At 41.5% G+C, this 24969-nt stretch overlaps 1 protein-coding gene across 2 annotated transcripts in view; it reads left to right on the forward strand.

The window, feature by feature from the left end:
- ADPRHL1 (ADP-ribosylhydrolase like 1) overlaps positions 1 to 24969 on the forward strand; it is a 60762-nt gene that overhangs the window by 24391 nt on the left and 11402 nt on the right. For both annotated transcript variants that reach the window (XM_082245280.1, XM_082245281.1), the window contains exons 3-7: positions 322 to 447; positions 6808 to 6948; positions 11109 to 11236; positions 17359 to 17491; positions 23788 to 23941. In XM_082245280.1, coding sequence (XP_082101406.1) covers positions 322 to 447; positions 6808 to 6948; positions 11109 to 11236; positions 17359 to 17491; positions 23788 to 23941 — 682 coding nt within the window. The remainder of the gene's footprint in view (positions 1 to 321; positions 448 to 6807; positions 6949 to 11108; positions 11237 to 17358; positions 17492 to 23787; positions 23942 to 24969) is intronic.

Genomic DNA, 24969 nt, shown 5'->3' on the forward strand with positions numbered 1-24969 from the left:
AGCCACACTGTATGTGTCAATAGACACACAGAGTGTGGTTAGGGATTGAGCCTTCCCCAGTGCCCCCATAGCAAGCGGCTTGGTTTGGGGGCATTCAGAAGGCAAGATCGCCATTGGGGGACCCACCAGAAGAGGAGGATCAGGGCTGCTCTGTACAAATCCATTGCACAGAGAAGGTAAGTTTAATATGTTTATTATTTAAGAAAAAAAAAAAAAAAAACCTTTACAGTCACTTTCATAAAAGGTAGAGTGAGTTAAATGTAGGCATTTTCTTTGCCTTGATTTCATTTAAATTCACTAGTATATTTTGGTTTGTTTTAGGTTCAGGATTTGGAGCAGCAACTAAGGCCATGTGCATTGGGATGAAATACTGGAAACCAGAAAGGCTGGAGACCTTGATTGAAGTTAGCATTGAATGTGGGAGGATGACTCATAACCATCCAACAGGTAATGTGTTCTAAGTGTGGTTGATTTGATAAAGGCAAATAGGCTATTTACTTTAAAAGAGATTTTGCCTCAGAATGTGAATGTGGTAAATTTTCACTTTGAAACAAAATCCAATCATGTACAAGGAAAATACAATAACAGCATTTTTGCTTGCACATAATTGGATGATGTAAGTCAGGAGAGTTTCAGCTCATTCATTAAGCAATGGGACAAATTCCCTTGCAAAGTGCAACTTTGCCTAGCAGCCTATTTGCCTTTAGTAAATCCTCCCCTATAAGTCAAGGGTATAATACCATGGAACTAATGCACCAAACATTGCTAAGCTCAAATGAATCCATTTGTGATTTTTAAGGGGTTATTAAGGTTCTGCCCTTAATGCTTGGGTACAGTTTACGGCTTAGCTCTTTCCAGCAAAGGAGAGGCCTCGTGTCTAGATTGGACATTGTCACCAAGTAGGCATGACACAAAAGTTATATAAAGGAAATGAAAAGGAAATCTGTCATGAGAGAAAAAAATGAGGTTGCAGTAACTGGGCACTTCTTCTGAAAAAGATATTGACTTTCATGTTCACCCTTTTCCTTCAATACTTTCAGTCACAAATATGCAGATTAGAGCTTTTGCACTTACAGTTCTTTGACTTTCCCAATATACTCAAGTTCAATGACTCAGAAAGTATTAAATCAGAATATCAGCTGGACAAGTAGCATTTTCAGAAAAAGGTCAGAAATGGCAGCCTCAGTGGTTGACTTACAAAAATTGGAGAGTGCAAAATCTGGTGCAGCTCTGCATAGAAACAAATCAGCTTTCAGGTTTTTTTTTGTTGTCAAATCTTAATTGAACAAGCTGAAGTTAGAAGCTTGCACAACTGCACCAGATTTTGAATTCTCCAGTTTTAATAACTCAACCTCCCTGAGTGTTTCTTTCAGGTTTACGATGAATAAGCGGCTGAGCAGGCAGGCCACGCAGAACCCCAGAGGCATAGGAGTTGATTTACAAAAGAAAACAGGCTGTTCACTTTGCAAGGAAAGCTGAACCATGCCAGGAAAGCTACAGACATTTACTATCCTCCAGACTTTTACATGCTTCCTTCTTCCACATACAACCAGTGGGACTCGTCAAGAGATCCATGTTACCACAGCATGTGAGACTACCATGCATGGCAGAAACTGGAAAATCTGGACTACCATCACCAACCTATTCACAAGGATTCATTTGACTACAATTTGATCATTCTAAAAGACAACCTGCAACATAGGCTAATAGTGAACCCATCACTACTTTAGAACATTAACTTTATTAACTCTTAAATAAATCATCTAGTATAATCACAAACTGTAGTACATCAACACAACAACCCCTAATAGGTGCAATATTGCTGCTCCTTGGTGTAAGGCATACATGTCTTGAAGGCGTACTTTATGGTGTAATAAAAATACTTTGCCAGTACTGCAGGAGAGATTAAGCAATAAAAAATTTGAACTTGAATAGAACCAACAATTTACAATGAAAATGTTCTCTGTTCACTTTACTAACATCATTGTCTTGTGTAAGGGTGGGTTCACACTGATGCGAATTGGATGCGGGTTTCCCAGCATCCAATTCGCATGAGAGGAGAGCGTGACCGGCTCAATGGAGAAACGGCTCAATGGAGTCGGTTCACATAGCTTCGGGGCCGCCGCGGTTCGCATTTGGAAAGGGTCCTGTGCATTTTTGGCTCAGTTTCAGGGGACAATTCAGGCAAAAATTCGGGCTTGATTTGCACCTGAATAGGTTAACAGGGATGCACCGGACCCCCTGCTGTGACCTGCGGCCGCATCAGTGTTATCCCAGCCTAAAAAAATTGAATTGGAGGCAAAACTTTTTTTGTTTTCATTTTAGATAAGGAAGGGTTATAATTGTGGAGATTTCTCTTCACTTCCTGTCTCATAGCTACAAAGAAAGTGTGAGGAAATCCTTCCAAAGTGAAGGAAAGTCCTGGTAATTATTTTTAGATTCTTGAAAATGGACATGCCCTACATAACGTCTTTCCTCAGGGATAGAGGTCTTGTAGACGTGCCTAGCATCTTATGTGCTGTCATCTATGTGGTGTATAATTTGCCATTTCTAGGATAACTATCATGAATGGGGTAAAGGAGGTGCATCTCCTGGGCTTGCAAAGTATATGGAGCCTGGACTGTCACTTACCTTCTATAGGTAAGTAGTCTTTGGGATTCTGCTCACTATTCCTGTGAGAAGTGGTCACTGAATTACATTTCAATTACATGAATTCTGTATGTGCGAAGACACTTAAGCCCCGTACACACGTACTGATCGTCGGCCGAACGATTGGCCGTCTTTTGTCCCCGGGCTGTCGTGTCTGTTGAAAACTGCAAAAGACTGCACAAGAATTTTGTCGGCCAACAACAGCCGACTGCAGAAGTGATGTCATGTGATGGTTAACTTTCCTTGTCTTTTTTCTTTTCTGAGCATGCCCAGTCTTGCAAATCTGCTGTCTGTCGGCCGAAATCTGTACTGACTGGCGAACAATCGGCCGTTCTGGTGTTGGCCAACAAAAATTTTAATGCCTGCACAACAGATTCTGTTCGGCCGAAAATGCGCTGTCGGCTGTCGGAAGCTAACTTCATACTAACAAGCCTACAATCGGCCGATCGGTCGTCGGCCGAATATTTACGGCCGACAATCGGTACGTGTGTACGGGGCTTTAGTGTGGTTGATTTACTAAAACTAGAGAGTGAACACCTACAATTAATCTACCAGCATGTATTTGAAGAGTAACAGGAAATTGAAGTACATTGAGGAAGCCTACATAAGCATAGGGAGAACATGCAAACACTACATAGATAGTATGCTGACCAAGATTCAAAAGGAAGACCCCAATTCTGCAAGGCAGAAGTACTAAACCACTGTGCTTATACTGAATATGTATAATAAGATATACATTTTCCCCTAATTAATACAATTACTATTTTTCTTGAAGCATGTCTATACATTTTTTATTTAAATCAGGCCAAAGTAAGTCTTACTCATTGCACAAAAATATTATGTACCAAACACGTGCTTGACAAGAAATCTTTTAATCTCCTGCTTGGCACATCTTATGAGTAGCAGGTTACAAGGCACATACAATTACAGAGCTTCTGGCAGGATATCTCCTTCCAGTTAAAGCTCCTACTGTGTTAAATCATTCACTAAATGCAGAGTCAGACAGAATATCTTATGACAGGAGTCAGGAAATAAAAAAGCAACTAAAATGAGAAAAAAAATTATTGTAGCAGTAAAAAACGACATTAAAGACCTTTTTACTTTTCCTGCAGATATATCCAATCACAAATCACTTGACAATTAAAAAATAAAAAACCTTTTTAGATTATGAAGAATGCCTCTGAGGAAATCTCTGTAATTAAGTAATCAGTAATCCTTCCGCTCACTCTGTTCTCTCCTACTGTCAGTCAGTTCACTTTACGCATTTTCTTAATGCAGCAGAGTCTGATTGGCTACCAGTATTGGCTAAAATGACAAACGTATTGGCAGGTTAACCACTTTACCACCAGAGGATTTTCCTGCTTTACGTCCAGGCCACTTTTTGCAACTTGGCACTGCGCGAATTTAACTGACAATTGCACGGTCATGCAACGCCATACCCAAACAAAATTTACATCCTTTTTTCCCCACAAACAGAGCTTCCTTTTGGTGGTATTTGATCACCTCTGCGCTTTTCATTTTTTGCGATATTAATAAAAAAAGAGCGAAAATGTTGCAAAAAAATTGACATTTTCTACTTTGACAATTAAAAAACATCCAATATATTCAATTTTTGTCATATATTTAGGGCAAAATGTATTAAGCTACATGTCTTTGACAAGAAAATCCTCAATGAGCGAATTTTTAACTGCTTTAAGAAGGGAAGATTTTCACTCATTCCTGACCAGGCTATATTTTGCGATTCGGCACTGCATTACTTTAACGGACAATTGCACGGTCGTGTGACACTGTACCCAAATTCAATTTATGTCCTTTTTTTCCCCAAAAATAGATCTTTCTTTTGGTGATATTCGATCACCTGTGCGATTTTTCATTTTTGAAAAAAAGAGCGACAATTTTGAAAAAAAAAAACAATATTTTTTACATTCTGATATATAACATTCCCCAAAAAAATTAAAAAATCTAAATTTTTTAACATTTTAGGCCAGTTTGCTACATATTTTTGGTAAAAAAAATCGCAATGGGCATATTTTGATTGGTTTGCACAAAAGTTATTGCGTTTACTAACTACGGGAAAGATTTGTCATTTTTATTGTTTATTTTTTTTTACTAGTAATGGCGGCGATCTGCGATTTTTTTTGCGCAACTGCGATATTGCGGTGGACAGATCGGACCCCTAACTGACATTTTTTACACTTTTGGGGGTACCAGTGACATTACTACAGTAATCAGTGCTATAAATATGCACTGTTACTGCAATAATGACACTGGCAGGGAAGGGGTTAACTTTATTGGTGATCAAGGGGTTAAATGTATGCCTCATGCTTGATGACGTGTGTGGGGGGAGGGGATTGTGTGACACAAACACAGATCACAGGTTCAGCTATCTGTCACATGGGAGATCCGCCCGCTTTGTTTACACAAGTGGGCGGATTTCCTCACTCGATCCCCGACGATCGGGGAAGAGCGGCGGTGATCACCGCCTCTCCTCCCCTGGCCCGACTCCCGCTGTGTCTGAATACAGCGGGAGCGAGCCTCCGGCGGTGCGCGCCCGGCACCGAGATGGGGCGGGATCCAGCGACGTAGGTCTACGTCGCTGGACAATAACGAGCCACTTTGCTGCAGTACCAGCTCAGTGAGCGGTCGGCAAGTGGTTAAACAATTCACACACACATATTTTAGTTACTGGTGACAAGCTACACAGGACAAATGTTTGTATGTAAAGTGGTAATTTGAAAATGACCCTCAGTCTTATAATGAATTTAACAGTGGGCATAATCCTGATCTAATATTTAGTTTGTACGCTAGCAATTGGAAGATTGGAGGAGAAGGAAATACATGAAGAAGAATAAAGAATGGGTCAAACTGATTTTATTTAGCTGAAATTTTGGCAAAACTCTATGGATTTTTTTGGGGAAATTTCACTACTACGGCAAACAAATCCCTATATGATAAAGAATGTTAGGGATGAGTGAAATTATGTGTTTTTATTTCCCTTAAATCAGGAGATTTGGGAGAAATGTCACTATTTTGGCAACATACATTGGAGTCACTATAGAAGTCGAAATAAGGCTTTTATTTTTTAGTAGTTTCTGATGATACAGTAGGACTTTGAATGGCTCCTGTAGATTATGGAAGCTTCCTACAACTATTCTAGACCTGTTTTGCCAAAAATGGTCCCTCGTTACCTTACGTTTGCTTCACAGAAACAAAAAAGTCATCCAAAAACATCTGAAGTGGCAGTTCATAAATAACGATAAAATGCAAAAAAAAAACACACAGAAATACATAAACATTAAATTAGAATAAGTCCTGGTTCACACTACCTCTACTTGTCAGGCGACTGGTCAGCCTGACAAGTCGCAGTCCATTCTGTGCTACGGGAACTGTTCTAATAGGAGCGACTCAAGTCGCTCTGACTTAGAAAATAGTTCCTGTACTACTTTGGGGCGACATCGGAGCGACTTGCATTGACAAGTCGCGCCGAAGTCGTGGTGCACGCGACTTCACAGGTCGCCCCCGAAGTCGGATCGCCATAGTGTGAACCGACACTAAACCAAACTAGAATAACCACTTGTCGACTGCAATACATATATATACACCTTGCGGTTTGCAAGTGGTTTACTGGGGCTATGGTTGAAGCTATCATTTTTTTCAGCCGGTGGCTGGCTTTCTAATGAAAGCGGTCCGAGTGGCTTATTAGCTGCTGGATCTCTTTTAGAAGCGGCAGGAGGGGACGTCTCCCCCCTCCCCCTGCTCGCTGGTGTTTCTCCGGCTTACCCTTTTCACTGGCATGCCCAAGAAACGATCCGAAGTGCCAGAAAAGTCTTCAACACCCCCCAAATGAAGAGAAAGCTAATTTTACCCAAACAGCTCAATGAATAAAACTTAGAGCTTCCCATTGGTGAAAAAAGTGTTTTACACAGCAGAATCCAAAACCATTAGCGATATTGCAAATGGTATGCTTTTTTGTGGGTTGGGGAAAAGTAATATAGAGGTACTTGTGCTTGTTCCAAGATAGTAATTTTGAATAAACTAACTTTAGGATTGGAGGAATATTGAAGGTACTGTATGTGATGATTTACATGTCAACGTATATACATAAAGTGTATCCTATAATGCTGAGATCATTTTAATTATTAGACACTGTTTATATAGGTTTCCTGGGGTCACTCTGCGCTGCCTTATTTGCCTCATACGCCCTTCAAGGAAAGCCCTTAGTGCAGTGGGGAAGAGATTTTATGAAGGTGATCCCCATGGCTGAAGAGTACTGTAAGAAAACTATACGTCACATGGCAGGTAAGAACAGCAATCATATATATTTCATTTGTAAATAAAATAATTTGGATTCAGTGTAAGGACTGCTACACCCAACCCACTATCGCTGCTTTTTGTGCTGCTTTATTGAATAAGCTGTGGCCAGTTCTATGGGGCAGTAGGCAGGATTTCTTAACCTTATCTTAAAATATTAAATAAGACACCTTCAGACTTCAACTTTGGAATTAAAGAGGCCGCGGCCGTTTATTATTTCACACATAAAGATCGATAAATCTTTTTAAACTTGAATAAAACAGCAGTATAGAAAAACAACCCGGTCCCAACGACCCAGGTTGCCATTAACAAATAAATATATCAAAACATCCAAACACAAATACAAAATAACGTCCCCCTTCGCTGTGACCGAAGGTGACCCTAAAATAACAAACTGACCGCGACAAACAAAAACAGGGGGGGGTGGGGGGGGGAACCGCTGGGCTGACTTCTTCCTTCTCCTGTTGACTGGCGACGTGACGATTCATCTGTGAGGAGGCCCGTTAAATAGGACCACTTGAACTCTTCTGACCAATCAGATTCAACTCATCTAGGCGGGAAAAAACCCGGCTCAAACTGGTAAGGGACTTATTCTCCCTGGATACTGGGTAAACTAACTAACCCCTATAGCCAATCAGCTTTCTTCTCATCTGACAGGCTCTAATCTGCCTAAACACTAACTCAGCCTATTCCTTACTCTAAGCTATCCTCACCTGCCACTTCCCCATAAATAAAAGAGGCCATTCGTCCCCTTTTCTTTTTAATCTTTAATTACGACTGTTGTTTTTTTTTTTAATTCTTTATTTAAAGTTATGCATGAAGAATAGACAATAACAATACAAAATATTCACATCATAGTGTCAGGAAATCCGGGTATATAGTATATAAAACATTATACGAACATTGGAGTATGATCCCCCAGTTTCACAATATACCAATATATCCTATTGCTAGCACAACATTACCAATTACATACAGTACTGTCTTATAAAAAGGACAATGCAAGAAGAAGTCTGTTCCCTGTAATTGAAGTGAGAAGGGGAAGAGAACCCCACTGGCATCTATTTCTTGGCCTGGATGGGGGCCCACTGACCCTCCTATCCTAATCAACTTTCGTGGGGAAAAAAATCAGCAAATAAAGAAAAAACAATATAGCATATACAATTGCGACACAAATCATATTGTAATTGAATGTTATAAAAAATGACCTTTCCTTTTCAATCTGCAGCTATTGTAATTTTCTGAAAATGCCATGCAATATGGCTACCTGGAGCTGTTCTGTACACAGAATGTATACTGACCACACCCCAGAAACATAATTTCCTGCTTGTGTGGTTGGTTCACCAATTTTCCCAGAAGTCTGCCTAAGATACAAGTCGGATTTCTGGCATCCCCTGCAATAAAAATGTCATTTTGGTGAGTTACTCCCAATAGGAACACATCTAAAGGGATGCAGACCCAGCAGATTTCCTCATTAGAGCCCTGCAGCTGCCACAGCTGATAGATAATTATGAAACCTCTCCCATCTGACCCACTTAGCACAGAGGCACAGAGAAACACGCAATGATTTCTTCAGAATAACAAAAGGTAGGATTCTGCAACACAGTTTGTTAAAGACCTTGTAATGTACATAGATCACCCAGAGGGGAATGTTTTTTTCCTCAACAAAAGTGGATTTACGCTTTAAGACTATCAATCAGACTTTCTTACCAATCAATTTGAGCACACCTAATGGGAGTTTGAAATCTATATTTATAGAGAGGATGCTGGCAGTGTCCTAAGGAGGTAAAGACAACTGTTGTTAAACTGTTTAGTATGTTCTCTATTGCCTGATATACAGTAGCTTTCCAGGCTTTGCATCACAATATACTGTATATTTGTGACATGTTGTCATTGTACTCTTTTCCTAACAAAGAGCCCTCTCATTATGGCAAAATATTCTGAAAATAGAAGAAAATAATAGTAGCACGTTTGTACAACAATTTGCACAGAGGCCCGGGCTAGCAACATGGGACTCCTGATGTCTGTGGTGACAAACATCCTATACATACATATGTCATTAACCACTTCAGCTCCGGAAGGTATTACCCCCTTATTGACCAGGCAATTTTTTGCAATTCGGCACTGCGATACTTTAACGGAAAATTGCGCGGTGGTGCGACACTGTACCCAAATACAATTGATGTCCTTTTTTTCCCACAAATAGAGCTTTCTTATGGTGGTATTTGATCACCTGTGTGGTTTTTAGATTTTGCACTATAAATAAAAAAAGAGCGACAATTTTGAAAAAAACGCCCTATTTTTTACTTTCTGCTATAAAACTTTCCCAATACAATTTTTTTAAAATGAATTTTTTTTATCAGTTTAGGCCAATTTGTATTCTGATACATATTTTTGGTAAAATAAATTCCAAAAAGCATATTTTAATTGGTTTGCGCAAAAGTTATAGCGTTTACAAACTATGGGATAGATTTTTGGACTTTTTATTTATTTATTTATTTTTATTAGTAATGGCGGCGATCAGCGATTTTTACCGGGACTGCGACATTGCGGCAGACAGATCGGACCCTAACTGACATTTTTGACACTTTTTGGGGACACTAATACAGTATTCAGTGCTAAATAATATGCACTGTTACTGTATAAATGACACTGGCAGGGAAGGGGTTAATACTGGGGGTGATCAAAGGGGTTAAATGTATGCCTAAAGTGCTTACACACTGGGGGGGGGGGGGATGGTTCTGTGACAGGCACAGAGAGATCGCAGTTTCAGCTTAGCTGAAACTGCTGATCTCTCCCTGCCTGTCTGACAGAAGATCCGCCTGCTTTGTTTATATAAGCAGGCGGGTATTCTCTCGGTTTCTCTGATGACGATTGCAGCTGCCCTCCCGCGGCCTGCCTCCCGCTGTGTCTAAACACCATGTGCACTCCAGTCTTACTAGACTACTACTAGTACTATGTGACTGGACGCAGCCGAGCCACCCTGCCGCAGTAATACTACGGCGGCCGGCAAGTGGTTAATCACGGTTCTCTGCAGATGTGGCAATAGTGTTAGAATGGTGTCCCCACATTTCCTAAAGCTTAACCAAACACATAAATATTTTCTGGTCTGCCAAATATTTCATGGCTGTGCTATACCGAAGCAACAATGGTACTTTTAATAGTTTTTAATAGAAGTTTTTTTACGAAATTACAGTCACATATACAGTCACATATTGGGCACAATTCACTAAGCGATATTTTATTCCATCCGAGTATGCAATAAAGTAACACACAACGTTTCAGAAAAAACTGTGCAATTCAAGAAACTCTCCCTAAAATCTCCAATGTGTTATCTTTCCGATGTATGCCTTAAATACAGCATAAAACCATGCAGTAAGTTATTGCAAGCATTTCATATGACGCTTTTCCAAAAAGTGAATGGCAGCCAGCCATTTAGTCATTGCTGGTATGGCATGGCATCTTTGTTGAGGGCTTAGGGCACCCTATGAGTTGTGTATAAAGCTCCATGATAAGTGGCATGAATAACCTGAACTACTTAGATAACCTGCATTTTTGCAGGGTATCATCATTAGTGAATTGATCCAGCAGTTTTAAAGGACCACTTGAGATTGCCTCCTCTTCTGCATTGCTTTAAATTCCAGACGACTGGATTGAAAGGGCTTTATCATCTTTTCTATTCCATCTGCCAGCCTCCAGAAACAACTCCTGTTTAAAATCTATCTGACACCAGCTTGCACTTTCCCATCTTTTTTTTAAACCAATCACTGGGGGAATCTGATCATTGCCATAGTTATCACATAGGTATCGCAAGTTTGGACCAGTACTTAATTACTGCATGCATTTATTTATTTATTTCCTTTTATAAATTTACTTTATTGTCTTTATATGTGGTATTTAACAAGCGTTTTTGGAGTTTACGCTAAATATCACATACGAGCAATAGTGAATTGACATTTTCATTATTGCATGCGTTAAGTGGTCACGTGACTGTTATGCGATAACCTTTCTTTAGTGAATTGTGCCCATTAATTTTTTCACTAATGGTAGTTTTATTAGTTTTATAAGCAAGACCAATAATATTTTCTATTTTATCGTGTCTAACATTCCTAAGAAAGAAACATTTTCTCTAACCCATATCTATTTAGAGTACCAAGAGCACTGGTTTTATTTTGAAGCCAAATGGCAGTTTTATCTGGAAGAGAGAGAAATAGAAGAAGACAACACGACCAAGCCCAATTTCCCTGATAAGTATGATGCTGATGAGAGAGATAAAGTAAGCTTAATCTGAAGCACACTGCTCATTTAATTATTTATTTTGTTCTTGATTCTGTATTGATTTGCTGCATTGAAACATCTTTGGGCACAATTAAGTATGCTAATTATTGTTATGATCCTTCATTTGTACAAAATTGTCTGAAAGGTTTCATTATTTTTGGTCGTGGTATAGCTCAGTGGCGGCCCCTATCCATGCGTCTTGCCCCCTAATCTACATGCAGGGCGCCGGACACATGGATTCCAATGGGGTTTTTTTTTTTAAGTACCTGATTAGAGCCAGAGGCTCTAATAGGCTTCAAAAAAGGGTGGGCTCAGGGTGCAGTGCAGTTGTGTGGCAATAGCGAATGAATGTTCGCTATTGCCACACCTTTTCTCCTCCTGGCCAATCAGGAAGCGGGTCCTGAGACCTGTTTCCCGATTGGCCGAAAGGAGAAGACATGCTATTGGCCAAGAAGGGGGGAGGAGACGGCCGCCGAGAAGGGACAAGAAGGAGCCTGAGGGGGAAGCCGCCGCCTGTCATTCCGGAGGAACAAGGTAAGTAAACTGACTGGCTGGCGGGCGGGGGGAGAGATGTGGTGGTGCAGGCTGGAATGATATGGGGGGTCAGGTCCGTCTGCCATCCCCCCCTCCACCCGACTGATGGAGCACCAGCCGCCACTGGTATAGCTAGCAGTAGTTATTCACATTTAAAACTAAACTCTAGGCAGATACAGATTGATGTAGTTCTGCCATTATTATTACATCCTTAAAGGTATTTTTAAATACAACTATCTGAATTTCACCTGGCATCAACCTCTTTCAGTACCTGTATAGCAAAGCTGGAGTGTGCCAGGAAGAAGTAGTACAAGGAGCCAATCAGTTGATGTGCTGACAAGAAGGAAGGTGATAAAAAGAGAAAGCAGTGAAGAATAGAGATAATCTCATCACTGTGCTGCTTCTCCTTTCACTGTCCAGTTACAGACTAGGGGGTGGGTCTAGAACAGTGATGGCAAACCTTGCCACCCCAGATGTTTTGGAACTAGGTTTCCCATGATGCTCATGCACTCTGCAGTGTAGTTGAGCATCATGGGAAATGTAGTTCCAAAACATCTGGGGTGCCAAGGCTTGCCATCACTGGTCTAGGAAAACCTTGCATTCTTCAGTACAAATGAGTGTTGGGAACATACAGAAAGCGTTTACAGCCACATTTACTTGAGCAGGTCTACTACTACTAGCTATTTTAATGTAAAACAATCAGAAAACAAGACACAGGGGAGAAAAGGAACCTTCCCAAACAATCTTCCAATCTAACAGAGAGAGAGCACCAAATACGATAGTGATAAAATGAAGATAAAAGGGAAATGGCAGTGGCTGAGGGTTATGGAAGCTGTTTAACCACTTGCTGACCACCCTATAGCAGTTTTACTGCTACAAAGCAGCAGCTCTGCACAAGGTCACCTACAGTATATATACTGTATATATGTGATCCTGCACTACAGCCTGCAGGGGGTGCATGCACGCCGCCAGCGGACCACTTCTGCTATAATAATTAACAGCAGAAGCCAATCTGCGGGTGCTTGGTACTCTATGTCCTCCGACACCCGCTGATTTTTGGTAAACTTCACAGAACGGGGATCTGCCTATGTAAACAAGGCAGATCTCAATTCTGGGGAAGGGATTGATCCTATGTACCTGCAAAGCAGGGACAAGAACCAATATCTTTCCCTAGTAAAAGCACCACACATAGTAAACACAAACACTGGCCACGCACACAGTTAACCCCTTGATTGCTATAGATGTTTGACCTCTTCCCTGCCAGTGTCATTAGTACAGTGACAGCGCATATTTTTAGTATTAGTGTCACTGATTCCCAAAAAGTGTCAAAAGTGTCAGTTAGTGTCCGATTGTCCGCCGCATAATCGCAGTCCCGCTATAAGTTGCTGAGGACTAGTATAAAAAATCAAGAATTAAATAATAATTTCATAAATATCCCAAAGTTTGTAGATGTGTATACCCTTATTGGGATTTTTTTATCAAAAATATGTAGCAGAATACATATTGGCCTAAATTGATGTGGATATGTTTTATAGCAGAAAGTAAAACATGTTGTTGTTTTTTTTTTTTTCTCGAAATTGCCGGTCTTTTTTTATTTATAGTGCAAAAAATAAAAACCGCAAGGGTGATAAAACACTGCCTAAAGAAAGCTTTATTTGTGGAAAAAAAGTTACATACATTTTATTTGGGAACAGTGTTGCATGACTGCACAATTGTTAGTTAAAAAAATGCAGTGCCGTATCGCAAAAAATGGCCTAGTCATGAAGGCCAAGGTCAAGTGGTTAACCTGTAAAACATGATTAGGGTAGACACAGAAAACGAAAAAAGTTGGGACTTTAAATGAGGCTTCGCCTAACTAGGGCTGTATACCTCCATCCCTATTCATGAGGGAATTGGGGGAAAGGGGAGTATGACTAAAACATAATGAGGCTATCGGCAGGGTAAGTAGCGTAATATAAAGTAATGTGTGAACACTTCCACAACATAGTAGTAATATAGTACACAGAGCCGATGCCCAGTTTCCCTAAATATAGGGGCAGAGGTAAAAAGGGGGGGGACAGTTGGGACTTTAACCACTTAAGCCCCGGAGGATTTGGCTGCTAAACGACCAGAGGGTATTTTGCGATTCGGCACTGCGTGACTTTAACGGACAATTGCGCGGTCGTGCGACGCTGTACCTAAACGAATTTGGCGTCCTTTTTTTCCCACAAACAGAGCTTTCTTTTGGCGGTATTTGATCACCTGTGCGATTTTTTGATCACGCGCTATAAACAAAAAAAGAGCGTAAATTTTGCAAAAATAGCAATATTTTTCCCTTTTTTTTATATGAAATTCCCCCCAAAAAAAATGTAAAAATCAAAATTTTTTAATATTTTCGGCCAATTTGTTTTATGCTACCTATGTTTGGTAAAAAAAATCGCAAAAAGCGTATTTTGATTGGTTTGCGCAAAAGTTATTGCGTTTACTAACAAAGGGAAAGATTTTTGTCATTTTTGTTGTTTTTTTTTTTAACGCGTAATGGCGGCGATCTGCGATTTTTTTTGCGGTACTGCGACATTGCGGCGGACAGATCGGACCCTTGACTGACATTTTTGACACTTTTGGGGTTACCAGTGACATTTCTACAGTAATCAGTGCTATATATATGCACTGTTACTGTAAAAATACACTGGTAGTGAAGGGGTTAACTTTATTTGAGAGGGAGGGGCTGTGTGTGTCCCTAGGGGCGTGATTCTAACTGTGATTGGCTGTGGCTTCAACTGTATGCAGAGTGATCAATGGATCTACATAGTAGATCCATGTGATCATCTCTCATACAGAGAGGAGAATGACAGGCAGCTTGTTTACACAAGCTGCCTGACTTTCTCCCTCTCCCCCGCCGATCGCAGAGTGGCCGGCGGCGATCGGGTCCGCCGGTCACACGCGCGGGGGGGTCCGTGACCACGCGGGAGCGGGAGCGCGCCTCCGGTGGCGCGCGCTCGCTCCCTAAACCCTCACAGGCGAGCGACGTAGACCTACGTCACTTTGCCTGTGAGGGGCTGACCGCCGCCGTAGATAGTCGTGCGGCGGTCGGCAAGTGGTTAAATGAAGTGCATACGAATGGTTGGGATATGTAACATGGCTAAAATGATTGTAAAAGTGGGTCCACAACATAGTAACAAAAAAACTCAATTTAGTGATGCAGGTCATCAGCAATACAAATATCCACATGGAGCATAGATACATACAAATGGAAATGGATAAACATTGCAGTAAAAACAACATGAAATAAATACATATTGCACAGATATTGACAAGCTGGTATAGCAACTCCAAATTCATAATACAGACAGTCAGCAAAGCGGATTCCAAAAAGTAGTATATTATTAGATATGTTCACATACAGAATATTATAATTCCAGGTGATTAGGTAGTTGGATGTATGGTAAACATCATAAACTCAACGCGTTTCGTGGACGCACATTGCCACTTCATCAGGAGTAGATGTTTTTGTAAAAATTCTAAAAAATATATAATATATATGTAAGCAAAAAAGGATCATGTTGATGAATGCCAATTGGAATGAGGAGGAGAAGGAGGAGGAGGAAATTAACCCCCATTTTACCCCAACACTTACGTGATGATACTGAATTGATACTGAGACTGTGTAGACTTAGTGTGTCCCCCAAGGGAGCTGAGGGCGCACCAGCAGGCGGGCAGAAAGGACATATGTAGAACATGGTGAAACCGTGTCAGGATATAAGATATGACTAGCCCACAATGTGTGAACATGCACACTATCTGTAAAGGAAAAAAATAAATTGTCTATACATATAGGTATCATTGTAAACATAAAAGATAATTGTATATAGTTAGGGGCGTCATATTACTCATAAACAAAGTGTGATAAAAGGAGGAAAAGACTATAAGTGAATGTGACAAGGGTGTAAAAGAATAGACTGTGGAAACACCACACAGGTATGCCATAGATAGGTAATGGGTGAAAGGGGAATAGATAATAGCACTGCCCCAAGCCAAGTGTGAAATTAAAAATAAAAAACCTTGAGCATAACAATAAAAAAAAAAACCAAGCTGATGGTGGTATTCCAAACCAGTGCAGGGCAGGTGGGAATTTTTTTTTTTTATTGTTCCACCCCGTTTCCTCCTCCTCCTTCTCCTCCTCATTCCAATTGGCATTCATCAACATGATCCTTTTTTGCTTACATATATATTATATATTTTTTAGAATTTTTACAAAAACATCTACTCCTGATGAAGTGGCAATGTGCGTCCACGAAGCGTGTTGAGTTTATGATGTTTACCATACATCCAACTACCTAATCACCTGGAATTATAATATTCTGTATGTGAACATATCTAATAATATACTACTTTTTGGAATCCGCTTTGCTGACTGTCTGTATTATGAATTTGGAGTTGCTATACCAGCTTGTCAATATCTGTGCAATATGTATTTATTTCATGCTGTTTTTACTGCAATGTTTATCCATTTCCATTTGTATGTATCTATGCTCCATGTGGATATTTGTATTGCTGATGACCTGCATCATTAAATTGAGTTTTTTTGTTACTATGTTGTGGACCCACTTTTACAATCATTTTAGCCATGTTACATATCCCAACCATTCGTATGCACTTCATTTAAAGTCCCAACTGTCCCCCCCTTTTTAATTCTGCCCCTATATTTAGGGAAACTGGGCATCGGCTCTGTGTACTATATTACTACTATGTTGTGGAAGTGTTCACACATTACTTTATATTACGCTACTTACCCTGCTGATAGCCTCATTACGTTTTAGTCATACTCCCCTTTCCCATGATTAGGGTAGAGCTGAAGATATGTAGACAAATATGTAATTTGGGGAATTATACACGCTTTAGAGGTGGGCACAAGGAAGAGAACTGCAGAGGCAGACAACTGCTTTGTAGTAATCTTGATATTGTGCATGAGACTATGGGGTTGATTTATGGCAAGTAAAGCAAAGAAAAAAAAAACATTTTTGCTTGCACATGATTGGGTTCTGGAAGTCAGCTTCGCTAAGTTCTGGGGAAAATTCCCTTGTAAAGTGAACAGCCTATTTGCCTTTGGTAAATCAAACCCTATGAGTGAGGAGGAAGTTTGGGTAGTGAGGGAGGTACATTTAGATTGGATTTGTGTATAAGATCTGAAATATAGGTGCGATATCTGTTGTGAACTACTATGGTATCTTGAATCCTATTCTCAAATGAGCTAAAAGCCACTAAAAGAGCAACAGAAAAGGAGGGGTGATGGGATAAATATTGCAGCAGCATTCACAATAGATTGTTGAGTGAGAGCCTTGTTGGAAGAACATGGGAACGGAAGGTGTTGCATTATTTTAGGCCATTTATTATAATATGTGTACCTTAGGCTCCTGAGGTAGAAAGGTATGTAGTCTGGAGATATTAGATCCAGTTGTTAAATTTGTGCCAATATTGCCTAATTTTGAGAAAAACAAAGTAATGTTTGTAACAATTGCCACATCTAAATTTATATTATGATATGGGACTATTCTGTTTTACATTTGGTATGACTAAAGAGCTCTAATGAGGGTTTTCATTCTACAGACATATAAGAAATGGAGCTCAGAGGGCCGTGGTGGAAGAAGAGGGCACGATGCGCCTATGATTGCATATGATGCACTGTTGGGAGCTGGTGGTGACTGGACGGAGCTTTGCAGCCGAGCTATGTTCCATGGCGGTACGATGTGATGATAAATAATAAAAAGAGTTGTAGGCAGGCAAAGGTGGTACTACAAATCACAGGACCCCGTTGCAAAAGATTGATGGAGCTTCCAAGAATCTAACACTATGGCACCCTACACTTTGCATTGCTGGTCAATAGGTGCACTCCTAGTAATAGCCCTTTTGATAGCAGTATATACATTAGTGGTCAGTAACAGTGGCGTCACTAGGGTTGGTGTCACCCCCCCCCCCTATATTCGGGCCGGGCAGCAGCTCAGCATTGGGAGTTTTTTGTAGCAGGTTGCAACGGTCAGTAAGGCCTAGAGAATAGCAGGTTAGGCACTTCCTAATGGCTCAGTTCCTAGGAGTAGTAACAGATAATGACTTATAGGCCATCCTGCCACACCCAGCAAAAATGCAGCAGTGATCCCTCCGGTTAGACGTTCGCTCCCTCTAGGTTGACCAGGCTGACTTTGGTCAGTAGTGTAGGCCGTCTGTACCCTGGCAGTGACGCAGTCTTTCTCTCTCTGGTGGTGCTGGGCAGTGTGGCTCTCTCTGACTTCCCCCAGCACAGTCCTCGCTTTATGGTGTAGCACTCACTCCCTCAGCTTTTTCCCAGGTTCCCAGTCCTCAATCTCTCCCCCTAGCAGAGTGCATATGCTGGGGGCTGTGGTCTTCTCCCTGTGGACAACAAATGGGGCTGCCAATCTTCCGGGACTACATGTCCCATGATGCCCCCCTAGTCTCTTCTGGTTGGCCCTCCGTGGTGGCCAATGGGAAGGGAAACAGACCGGGCAGTAAGCTGGGCGGCAATAAGTTGAAAGCCGCTTTCTCTTCTCCTGCACTGCTGATAGGAGAAAAGAGGGGGGAAAGTGGGGAAGATAAACTGACAGCCCGCAGCTCGCTACCTGTTCTCTGGTGGACTGAGCGAGGAAGAGAGCCTGCTGTCACCGCTTAATCATACCTCCCAACTTTTGAACTTCAGAATGAGGGACACTGGAGGAGTGAAAAGACCTGTGGCACGCTAGGTCGTGGTAAATTGTGGGAGGGGCTTAAGGGTTATTTTTAAACGAAACCCAGTCTTCCTTGTACCTCTAAAATATGCTTTGATTGCTTTGTCTGAGCCTACCTAAAAGAATAAATTCAATAAAATAGTCAGGGACTGCATAGCAACCAGCAACTGTTGAGACAATGAAGACTTTGTTGAGAAGTATATAATGTACAGTATTGTGCATATAGTGTAGAGCAGAGCACAGGGGTTGGGGAGTGCTGCAGCCAGTGACGGGTTTAGGATACATAGCACAGGCTGCAGGGGTCCAGGGTGTAATTCAATGGGTTCAAGATTTAGATGAATGTAACGCACAGAGAGCTGTAGCCAGTGCCAGGTTTAGGAGTACATGATACACACAGAGAGCATGGTCCAGGAGTACATAATGCACAGAACGCAGGGCCCAGGAGTGTGTAATGAAAAAAAAAAATCAGGAGTACAAAACAAAAAAAAAGCAGAGACAGGGGTGTGTAACTCACAGTGTAGGGGTAAGGAAAGGGCAAAATTCCTCCCACATACAAGAGATGATCAGAGACTGCAGACATGATAAAGGAGATGGTCAGAGACTGTGGAAATAATACAGGAGATGGTCAGAGACTACAGACATGATACAAGTGATGGTCAGAGACTGCAGACATGATACAAGAGACTGTCAGAGACTGAGGACATGATACAAGAGACTGTCAGAGACTGAGGACATGATACAAGAGACTGCAGATATCATACAGGAGATGGTCAGAGACTGCGGACATGATACAGGAGATGGTTAGAGACTGAGGACATGATACAGGAGATGGTTAGAGACTGAGGACATGATACAGGAGATGGTCAGAGACTGCGGACATGGTACAGGAGATGGTCAGAGATTGCGGACAAGAGATGGTCAGAGACTGCAGACATCATACAGGAGATGGTCAGAGACTGCAGACATCATACAGGTGATGGTCAGAGACAGCAGACATCATACAGGAGATGGTCAGAGACTGCAGACATGCTACAGAAGATGGTCAGAGATTGCAGACATGCTACAGGAGATGGTCAGAGACTACAGACATGCTACAGGAGATGGTCAGAGACTGCGGACATGATACAAGAGACTTTCAGAAACTGCGGACATAGTACAGGGGTTTTTGGAGACTGCGGACATATTACAGGGGGTGTTGGAGACTGCGGACATATTACAGGGGGTGTTGGAGACTGCGGACATATTACAGGGGGTGTTGGAGACTGCGGACATATTACAGGGGGTGTTGGAGACTGCGGACATATTACAGGGGGTGTTGGAGATTGCGGACATATTTCAGGGGGTGTTGGAGACTGCGGACATATTACAGGGGGGTGTTGGAGATTGCGGACATATTACAGGGGGTGTTGGAGATTGCGGACATATTACAGGGGGTGTTGGAGATTGCGGACATATTGCACGGGGTGTTGGAGATTGCGGACATACTACAGGGGGTGTTGGAGATTGCGGACATATTACAGGGGGTGTTGGAGATTGAGGACATGCTTCTGTAGTATACAAGACTGTGAGAGACTGGAGACATAGTACATGGCATATTACAGCAGCACCCTCCTAAAACGTAAAATACTGTTGAAGTTCAATGTTCTTGAAGTTAAAAAGAACATGAAAGATCCCTTCCAGTGATAATGTGCCAGCAGTGGAATGGTTATTAGCCTGCATCTCCTATACTAAACTCAATGGACTTCGAATCTTATCCTACCAGTTGTATTGTAGAGTCTGAGATAATATATTAGTAACCTGTAGAAGTTTCCAGCCCCATATACTGACTATATAGGGATACGGTACCTCATGACTGCACTCGCCAAGTATCAGCAGCGTCTGTCAGTGTCTCTGCCTCAAACCAAAGCACCGTTCCTCTGTCCCGCTCTCCCTCTCTCCTTCCTCCTCCCTCCATACATTGAAGCAGAAGAGCAGTATTTCTGGGCGTGGCCATAGCGGCACGGTTCAGACAGAGCTTGCCTGGAAGAAGCGCTTTGATTGGCTCAGGCTCGGCAGCTGTGGTATCACACCTCTAGCGGGTGTCACCCCTCTAGCGGGTGTCACCCGGTGTGGACCGCACCCACCGCACCCCCATAGTGATGCCACTGGTCAGTAATAGCCTAATTCCAGGGGCAACGTTTTGTTTTGTTTTGGATATAGCCAATGTGGGTTTTTTATTAAAGTACATGTAAACCTGATTCATGAAATTTGACCTGGGCACAAATATCTGTAGTGTTTTCCTATCTCTCTCCAAAGCACTAAGTCCCGTAGCTTTCTCCTACTCCATTCTTCTGTTATCAGCATGATAGCTTCTGACAAGTTCTCTGTCAACTGAGATAAAACCAGGCTGAATTTTGTGTTGGGGTGGATGCTATAAATAGATTAACAGAGGGGCGGTCTATTCACAGCACATTCATTCCTTCCTCTGCCTAAGTGGAGGGGAGGGGGGGTGTGCCTTTTCCCCAATCAGTCCTCACACCCTAACACTCCTAGTGCTGAACTGGAAGAGAATAGGGAGATTTTTTTCATCTCTGTGTATCACCTGAGGCTGTTCACTTCACTGGGTATATGTGAGGGTTAACATCCACTTTAAAGCGGAACTTCAGTAAAAAAATAAATAAAAAGTGAAATACCGCTTGATCACGCCCTTCCCCCAGCCTGAATTACAGGTTTATTTTCTAGGAGGAGGGGGAGCAAGTGCTGATTTTTATCAGTACTTATTCCCACTTTCTAAGCAAGCATGATGCCCCTTGCTCTGCCCCCTCCCCTCCCAAAGCATCCTAGGACATGTCACATGTCCCAAGAGTCTGCAGGATTATTCAGAGTACTGCACGAGTTTAGGCATGTATAGTGGGGAGCCAGCTGTGCTTCTTCAGGATGCCACAGCCGACTCCTTTATCCAGCATAATGGATTCCAAGCACTGGCAAGCATCTGATTTTTAGAAGTCAGAAGCTAAAGTATTACTTTCTTATTGCAAAGAATTCCTCTCAATAGAGGGGATAGTAATATTGCCAAAACTGATTGTAGATTGAGGAAGGGCTAGACATTTTGACAATGTTTTATTTCTCTCTGTGCCTTCTTGTCATATTGTTCTTCACATTTTATATACTGCTGTCACAAAGATAACAAGTGAGGAATAATCTAACAATGAAGCCATGGACAATAATAAAAAAACCTGCCGGGAACTCAACTGGAAAAAAACAAACATTTGTGATGACCTTTGACCCTTACAGCAGCCATCTTATATACTGTATTAATGATTAATTCTCTTGTTTTTTTTTTATGATGTTTTATTATATTGTGCAGGCAAACATCTCTGAGAGTCTCTGCTAAGAGCTGCTGCAGTTGCCTGTGTCTCATGTGAGGAAAAATACTTTGCATATCTGAACAACAAAGCCAGAACTTGAGAACTCCCGGTCTTAGTTATAATAGTTGCTAGTTAAACTTTGAACTCTTGTTCCTCAAAAGCTTAAAAAACTCAGGTTCCCCAAGAATTGCTTGTGTTGTTTTGATTTAGTAGCTCAACCCAAAAGAATTGCTCGTAATTAGGTATAGATGAAGAGAAATAGTGAGTGTAAGAGTGTATTGGGACACCAGCCTTTACATACACATGAACTTTAATGGCATCCCAGCCTTAGTCTGTAGGGTTCTTAGTCTGTGGTCCACCCTTTGCAGCTATAACAGCTTAAAGGTTTAGGAGTGTGTCTATAGGAATGTTTGGACCATTCTTCCAGAAGTGCATTTGTGAAGTCCTCGATGGACCTTGCTTTGTGCACTGGTCCAAACCATTTGGTAGAGGGGGGTTATGGTGTGGGGTTGTTCTTCATACGAAGCATACGAAGATATTTGGACAATTTCATGCTCCCAACTTTGTGGAAACAGTTTGGGGATGGCCTCTTCCTGTGCACCAGTGCACAAACAAGGTCCATAAAGACATGGATGAGCGAGTTTGGGGTGGGGGAACTTGACTGGCCTATACAGAGTTCTGACTGCAACCCAATAGAACACCTTTGGGATAAGTGTAACGGAGACTGCGTGACAGGCCTTCTCGTCTCCATCAGTGCCTGACCTCACAAATGTGCTTCTAGAAGAATGGTCAAACATTCCCATAGACACACTCCTAAACCTTGTGGACAGCCTTTCCAGAAGAGTTGAAGCTGTTATAGCTGCAAAGGGTTGACCAACTCAATATTGAACCCTACAAACTAAGACTGGGATGCCATTAAAGTTCATGTGCGTGTAAAGGCAGGCATCCCAATACTCTTGATAATATAGTGTATATATATATATATATATATATATATATATATATATATATATATATATATATATATACACACATTATAAATGTTGTTTTTATAATGTATTATGAATGATATGATGATCTTTCCAGTGAATGGTTATGCGGGGGGGGGGGGTGTGTTACCACAAGTCTTAGCTATTGGAGGTCAGAAAAAGGCTGTTCTCCCAGCACAGCCAGAAAACTGACCATGCTGGGGTGGATATGTTTCTATGCCTAGCTTGGTCAGTTTGAAATAAGAAAACGAGGGGGACTAGCAGGAACACCAGGTATTTTACACAATGGAAGCAATGGGAAAAGAACAGGATACCTTCAAGTACATGGTACAACAGATACATATCAGGAATATGAAATGTTGGGGTAACATATTCTTTAAGGCAAGGTTCACATATGTGCGGCTGCGGTTCCCAGCATGGGGTCCGGTGCGTTCCTGTTCCCTGAACCAGACCCAAACACGCAGAGGACCCTTTCTGAATGCGGACCGCGGCCGCCCTGGATCTGTGTGAACCGGCTCCATTAAGAGTCGGTCACACTCGCAAGTCATGCGAATTTGATGCAGAGAAACATATGTGAACCCAGCCTCAAAGAAGCTTCCACCTTCAGTTCATCAGATCTAAATTAGTACTACTAATGTTAGGAGTCTCTTTACAATATCTACTGTATGTGTTAGGAAAAAGCCATTCCTGTTAAAGCACATTCATTTGGATCTGCATAGATTTTGGAGACAAAATATGATCTATCTATCACTTTCCTCCCCACCAAATCAACAGTCCTTAGAACCTGAAACCAGTTTCTAGGAAGTCTATTCTCTTGTGGTATTTGAGCCATATAACAGTCCTGCGGATGCTGTAACTACTACTGATGCGCTACTTACACATGAAAGTCACTGCAAGATTCAAGGCTTTTCTGTGGGCACACAAGACTGAAAACCTTAGATTGCATTTTTTGTGTTCTTTCAGGAGAAAGTGGTGCAACTGGATCTATTGCTGGATGTCTTTTTGGATTGCTGTACGGTTTCAACAATGTGCCAAAAGGTCTCTACCAGGAGATTGAACTAAAGGAAAGACTTGAATATTTGGGAGAAAAACTCCATCAAGTTTCTTCAAAAGAGAAGTAAAGCAGTTTCTGCTATTTTCAATTTCTTATACTACTATAAAAAGGGACTATACTTCTGGTCACATCACAGTTAGATCCGCTATTTTAGAACTCCAGCCGTCGTCTTTTTTTGGAAATAATGGGGAAGAGTTACAACCTCTGTCACGTTTTTATTACTTTACAAAGTATAGGATAATGAGATCATTAGACCCATGGTAAACTTTAAGCAAAAAAAAAGTCTGTTGATTAGTAAAAACTCAATAAATAAACAAATGCTTTTGAGTATTATGGGGAAACCCGTTAATTCGGTCTTCATAAATTTCAATATAAATTTAGAAGATGGTGGGATTACTCCAGCAACTGGTGGCAGCTTTTCTTGGTCCTGATAACTACAGATTCTGGATCTGGAAGTGAGAGTATTAAAAAAAAAAATATATATATATATATATATATATATATATATACAGTGCCTTCCTAAAGTATTCGGCCCCCTTGAACTTTGCGACCTTTTGCCACATTTCAGGCTTCAAACATAAAGATATAAAACTGTAATTGATTGTGAAGAATCAACAACAAGTGGGACACAATCATGAAGTGGAACAAAATTTATTGGATATTTCAAACTTTTTTAACAAATAAAAAACGGAAAAATTGGGCGTGCAAAATTATTTAGCCCCTTTACTTTCAAGAGGTTGTAAACCCATGAAACTTTTTTTTTTTGTTTGCTGCAACCTGAAAGAGAAACCCATAATGAGCTAGTAGGCATCGCATACTAGCTCATTATGAAATACTTACCTTAGAACGAGCCCCTGCCGTGCTGCCCGCTTACCTCCAGTCGCCCGTCTTCCGGGATTGCGGCATCCGGCCATCTGATTGGCTGGAGCCGCAGTGACGTCACTCCCGCGCAAGCGCGCAGGAGCCGACGGTCACGGCACGGGGCTCTGAAGAAACGGCACCAGCGGCCACCTGTGTGTAATCAAGTCTCCGTATAAATGCACCTGCACTGTGATAGTCTCAGAGGTCCGTTTAAAGGGCAGAGAGCATCA

This window comes from Pelophylax lessonae (genome assembly GCF_965119305.1).
Source record: "Pelophylax lessonae genome assembly, chromosome: 2".
Classification (NCBI taxonomy): Eukaryota; Metazoa; Chordata; class Amphibia; order Anura; family Ranidae; genus Pelophylax; species Pelophylax lessonae.